The following is a 5,000-nucleotide window of genomic DNA, read 5'->3' on the forward strand; positions in this document are numbered from 1 at the left end:
TCTTCCTCCTTCTCCTCCTCCTCCTCTTCTTCCTCCTCCTCCTCTTCTTCCTCCTCCTCCTCATCTTCCTCTTCCTCCTCTTCTTCCTCCTCCTCCTCTTCTTCCTTATCATCATCTTCCTCTTCCTCTTCCTCCTCCTCCTCCTCCTCCTCTTCTTCTTCCTCCACCTCCTCTTCTTCCTTCTCCTCCTCCTCCTCTTCTTCCTCTTCCTCCTCTTCTTCCTCTTCTTCCTCTTCCTCTTCCTCCTCCTCCTCTTCTTCTTCCTCCTCCACCTCATCTCTTCCTCTTGCAGGCGGATCCGGTTAGCTACACGGATGCCATCAGCTGTTCACACCTTCCCGCCATTTTTAACCGACATGACGTCACTCATCACGTCCCATTCAAACAGGCGAGAGGGGGAGGGGAAGGGGGAGGGGGTCTCAAGGCGGTGGGGAGGGGGGTTCAAGGCCATGGGGAGGGGGAGGGGGTTCAAGGCCATGGGGAGGGGGAGGGGGAGGGGAAGGGGGTCTAGAAGGCTAGGGGGGGTAAGGAAGGGGGTTCGAGGCGGTGGGGAGGGGGAAGGGGAGGGGGAGGGGAGTCAAAAAGGGGTCCAAGTCGATGGGGAGGGGGGAGGGGGGGTCAAAAAGGCGGTTGGGGAGGGGGAAGGTAAGGAAGGGGGTCGAGGCGGTGGGGAGGGGGATAGAATGGGGAGGGGGTCAAAAATGCGGTAGGGGGAGGGGGAAGGTAAGGAAGGGGGTCAAGGCGATAGGGAGGGGGAAGGGGGTAGTCAAAATAGCGGGGATGGGGGGGAAGGGGGGGAGATGGTCTAAGGAAGTCTTGGAACTGCCAAGGACACCGCCATGCTTGGAGATGGGTCTTTAAATAGCGGTGCTTGCGTAAACAAGTATCTGCATATATAGGCATTCATATGCGTGTACACACACATGCATACATACGAATAGATAATCACAAACACACACACACACCACATTCATGCCAGACACACACATACACACACACACACGGGCAAATGCGCACACATACACACACACACGGGCAAATGCACACACGTACACACACACACACACGGGCAAATGCACACACACACACACACACACACACACACACACACACACACACACACACACACACACACACACACTGCCTAATAGAGTCGGTAACACGATGCCAAAAGAAGGTTAGCTTTGACGAAAGTAAATATATTCAGAAAATAAGGAAGACAGAAGGGAAGGGAGTAAGAAAGAGGAAAAAAAAAGAAGAAGAAAGGGGAGGTGAAAGAAAGTAGAAATAAAAAGGAAGAAGGAAAGGGGAGGTGGAAGAAAGTAGGAAGAAGAAGAGGGAAATCGAAGAAAGGGGAAGTGGAAGAAAGTAGAAGGAAAAATAGAAGAAAAAGGAGGTGGAAGAAAGAAGAGGGAAAAATAGAAGAAAGGGGAGTTGGAAGAAAGGAGAAAGAGAAGGAAGGAAGAGATAATTAGAGGAGGATATTAAAGATGAAAAACGAAAGAAAAGGAAGTGTAAATGAAAGGAAATCGAAAAGGAAGGAAAAGGGAGATAGAAGAGACGGGAATAAACAGGAAGGAGAAAACAGGTAAATTAGATGAAGATTATGGAAACAGAAAGAGAAGAATAAACGGAGGGTAAATGAAGAGAATAGAAAGGGGGAAATAAAACATGAAAATAAATTACAGGAAAATACAGATAACAAACTGACGAAGTTAAGAAAAAAAAAATGAATGAATAGGGAAAAGAACAAAGAACGACAGAAAATACAGAATAGAAAGGAAAAAGTAAGAGAAGCGAACTGAAATAATAAACAAAGATGGAAATGGAAGAAGGGAATAACGAAAAATGATGGAGTGAACAAGAAAAACAAAGAGAGAGAGAGAAGAGAAGAAGAAAGAGAAGGAGAAAGAGAAAGAGAGAGAGAATAAAAGAAAAAAAGAAAGAGAGAGAGAAAAAGAAGAAAGAAAAAGATAAAGAAAAAGGAAGAGAGCGGGAGAGAGAATAAAGAAGGCCTGATTGAAAGAAAGAGAGAGAGAGAAAGTAGGATGATGATACAAGAGAAAGATCCAGAGAAGGAAACAAAGAAAAAAAGAAAATAGAACTAGAGAGAGGAAAAAGAAAAAAGAATGAGAAAGAAGAAAGAAGGAGTGAGAGAAAGAAAAGAAGGGAGAGAGAAAGAAAGAGAGAGAGAAAAAATAAGAGAAAGAAAAGGAGAAGGGACAGAGAAAAGAGGAGAGAGAGAGAAAGAGAGAAAAGAGAGAGAGAGAGAGCAAAGAGGAGAGAGAAAAAAAGAGAAGAGAAAGAAAAAAAAGAGGAGAGAAAGAAAGAGAGAGAGAGAACGAGAGAGATGGAGGGAGAGAAAAGAGGAGAGAGAGAGAGAGAGAGTGACATAAGGGGGTCTGTATAGAATCCACGTCATAAATATGGTAACGAAGGCTTAGCTTGAGTCCCCGATCATTCTACCGCATTACAAGTGACACGGGGGCCACAGTGGGGTCCAGATGGGGTCCTGTGGGGGTCCTGGGGGAGAGGGAGGGGGTCATTATAGCCCTAGGGGGGTGGGGGTCTTGGGGGAGTCCATGGGGGGTCTGAGAGAGGTTTCGGAGGGGAGGGGGTGGGAGGGAGGGTCTGAAAAGGGGGGTTAAGAGGCGAGATTTTGGGATTCGAGAGGAAAGTGATCGAGGTTTGGGAAAGAAAGATGGAGAGAGTGAGCGAGAATGATTTTATCTCTCTCTCTCTCTCTCTCTTCTCTCCTCTCTCTCTCTCTCTCTCTCTCTCTCTCTCTCTCTCTCTCTATATATATATATATATATATATATATATATATATATATATATATATATATATATATATATATATATATATATATATATTTATATTTATATATATATATATATATATATATATATTTATATATATATATATATATATATATATATATATATATATATATATATATATATATATATATATATATATATATATATATATATATATATATATATATATATATATATATATATATATATATATATATATGTGTGTGTGTGTGTGTGTGTGTGTGTGTGTGTGTGTGTGTGTGTGTGTGTGTGTGTGTGTGTGTGTGTGTGTGTGTGTGTGTGTGTGTGTGTGTGTGTGTAGCATCAACCAGCACAGCCACAGCTTCTCCCGGAAGAGAAGAGGCGGAAGGGAGGACGACGGCGAGAGAGCAGGCACTCAGAGCCAGTGCCAGATGGGACGTGTTGGACGCTGGTCAGAGTGACTGCGGGGGGTAGGGGGCGCAGGGGGGCAGGGGGGCAGGGGGGAGGGGGGTAGGATAGGGAGGAAGAGGGGATTTGAGGATAATGAGGTGGAGGAAGAGGAAGAGGAAGAAGAAGAGGAGGAGGAGGAGGAGGAAGAGGACGTGGAGGAGGAGGAGGAGAAGGAGGAGGAGGAGGAGAGCAACAACAAGGAGAAGAACAAGAAGAAGGAGAAGAAGAAAAATACGAAGAAGGAGAAGAAAAAGGAAAAAAAACGACAAGAAAAACAAGAAAAACAAGAAAGACAAGCAGGATGTAGAGGGAGAGGAGGACTAGGAAGACGGATAAAAGGAAGATAAGAAAACCACCTTATCTTTACGATGTCTTCGAGACCGAGGTGAGGAGCCGCGATGGTGGGATAACTTTTAGTTGGATAATTTTAGGATTAAAAGTCCGGGAGATGGACGTGGTGGGGGGGGGAGGGAGGGAGAGGGAGGGAAAGAGGGAGGAGAGGGAAGGGGGGAGAGAGGCAGGGAGGAGGGAGGGAGAGGGAAGGGGGAGAGAGGCAGGGAGGGAGGGAGGGAGGCAGGGAAGGGAAGGAGGAGAGGGAAGGGAAGGAAAGAGGGAAGGAAAGAGGGTGAGGGAGAGAGGGAAGGAAAGAGGGAGGGAGAGAGGGAAGGAAGGGAAGGAGGTAGGGAGAGGGAGGGAAGGGAAGGAGAGAGGGAGGGAGAGGGAGGGAGGGAGGGAAGGAAGGGAAGAGGGAAGGAGAGGGAAGGAAGGAGGGAGGGAGAGGGGAAGGAGGGAGGGAGAGGGAAGGGAAAGAAAGAGGTAGGGAGAGAGGGAAGGGAAGGGGAGGGAGAGGGAAGGGAAGAGGGAGGGAGAGGGAAGGGAAGGAGGAACGGGAGGGAGAGGGAAGGGAAGAGGGAGGGGGAGGGAAGGAAAGGAGGGAAGGAAGGAGGGAAGTAGGGAGAGGGAGGGAAGGAGGGAAGGAGGAAGGGAGGGAGGGAAGGAAAGAGGGAGGGAGATGGAAGGGAAGGAGAGAGGAGAGAGGGAAGGAGGGAGGGAGAGGGAAGGGAAGATGGAGAGGGAGAGGGAAGGGAGGGGGAGAGAGGAAGGGAAAGAGGGAGGGAGGAGGAAGGAAAGACGGAGGAAGGGAAGGAAAGAGGGAGGGAGGAGAGGGAAGGGAAGAGCGAGGGAGGGAAGGGAAGGGAGAGAGGGAGAGGGAAGGGAAGGAAGGAGGGAGAGGAAGGGGAAGGAAAGAGGGAAGGGAAGGAGGTAGGGAGAGGGAGGGAAAGGAGGGAGGGAGAGGGAAGGGAAAGGGAGAGGGAGGGAAGAGAATGGGGGAGGGAGGGAGGGAGGGAGGGAGGGAGGGAGAGGGAAAGGGAGGGAGGGGAGAGGGAAGGGAAGGAGGGAGGGAAGGAGGGAGGGAGGGGAGGGAGGGAGAGAGAGGGAAGGAGGGAGGAAACAGGGAGGGAGGGAGGGAAGGAAGGAGGGAGGGGGAAGAGAGAGGGGAAGGAGGGAAAAAGGGAGGGAGAGAGAAGGGAAGGAAGGAGGGAGGGAGAGGGAAGGGAAGGAGGGAATGGAGGGAGAGTGGGAGGGAGAGGGAGAGAAAGAGAGAGAGAGATAGGGGGAGAGAAAGCGTGCGAGAGAGAGAGTGACAGAAAGATTTTTTTTCTATATTCCTAAAGGATATTTTTCTTACAATCCCAGTATATATTAGATCGTGGGATCCACTCACGGTTTAACTTTAAACCTTTA

At 48.6% G+C, this 5,000-nt stretch overlaps 2 protein-coding genes across 2 annotated transcripts in view; both read right to left on the reverse strand.

The window, feature by feature from the left end:
• The window catches only part of LOC113826304 (protein rolling stone), a 118,007-nt gene that overhangs the window by 62,704 nt on the left and 50,303 nt on the right, over positions 1-5,000 (reverse strand). The window lies entirely within an intron of this gene.
• The window catches only part of LOC138863995 (DNA-directed RNA polymerase II subunit RPB1-like), an 11,441-nt gene continuing 8,911 nt past the window's right edge, over positions 2,471-5,000 (reverse strand). The window contains exon 4 of the mRNA XM_070129527.1: positions 2,471-2,523. Coding sequence (XP_069985628.1) covers positions 2,471-2,523 — 53 coding nt within the window. The remainder of the gene's footprint in view (positions 2,524-5,000) is intronic.

Source organism: Penaeus vannamei, chromosome 14, assembly GCF_042767895.1.
Source record: "Penaeus vannamei isolate JL-2024 chromosome 14, ASM4276789v1, whole genome shotgun sequence".
NCBI lineage: Eukaryota > Metazoa > Arthropoda > Malacostraca > Decapoda > Penaeidae > Penaeus > Penaeus vannamei.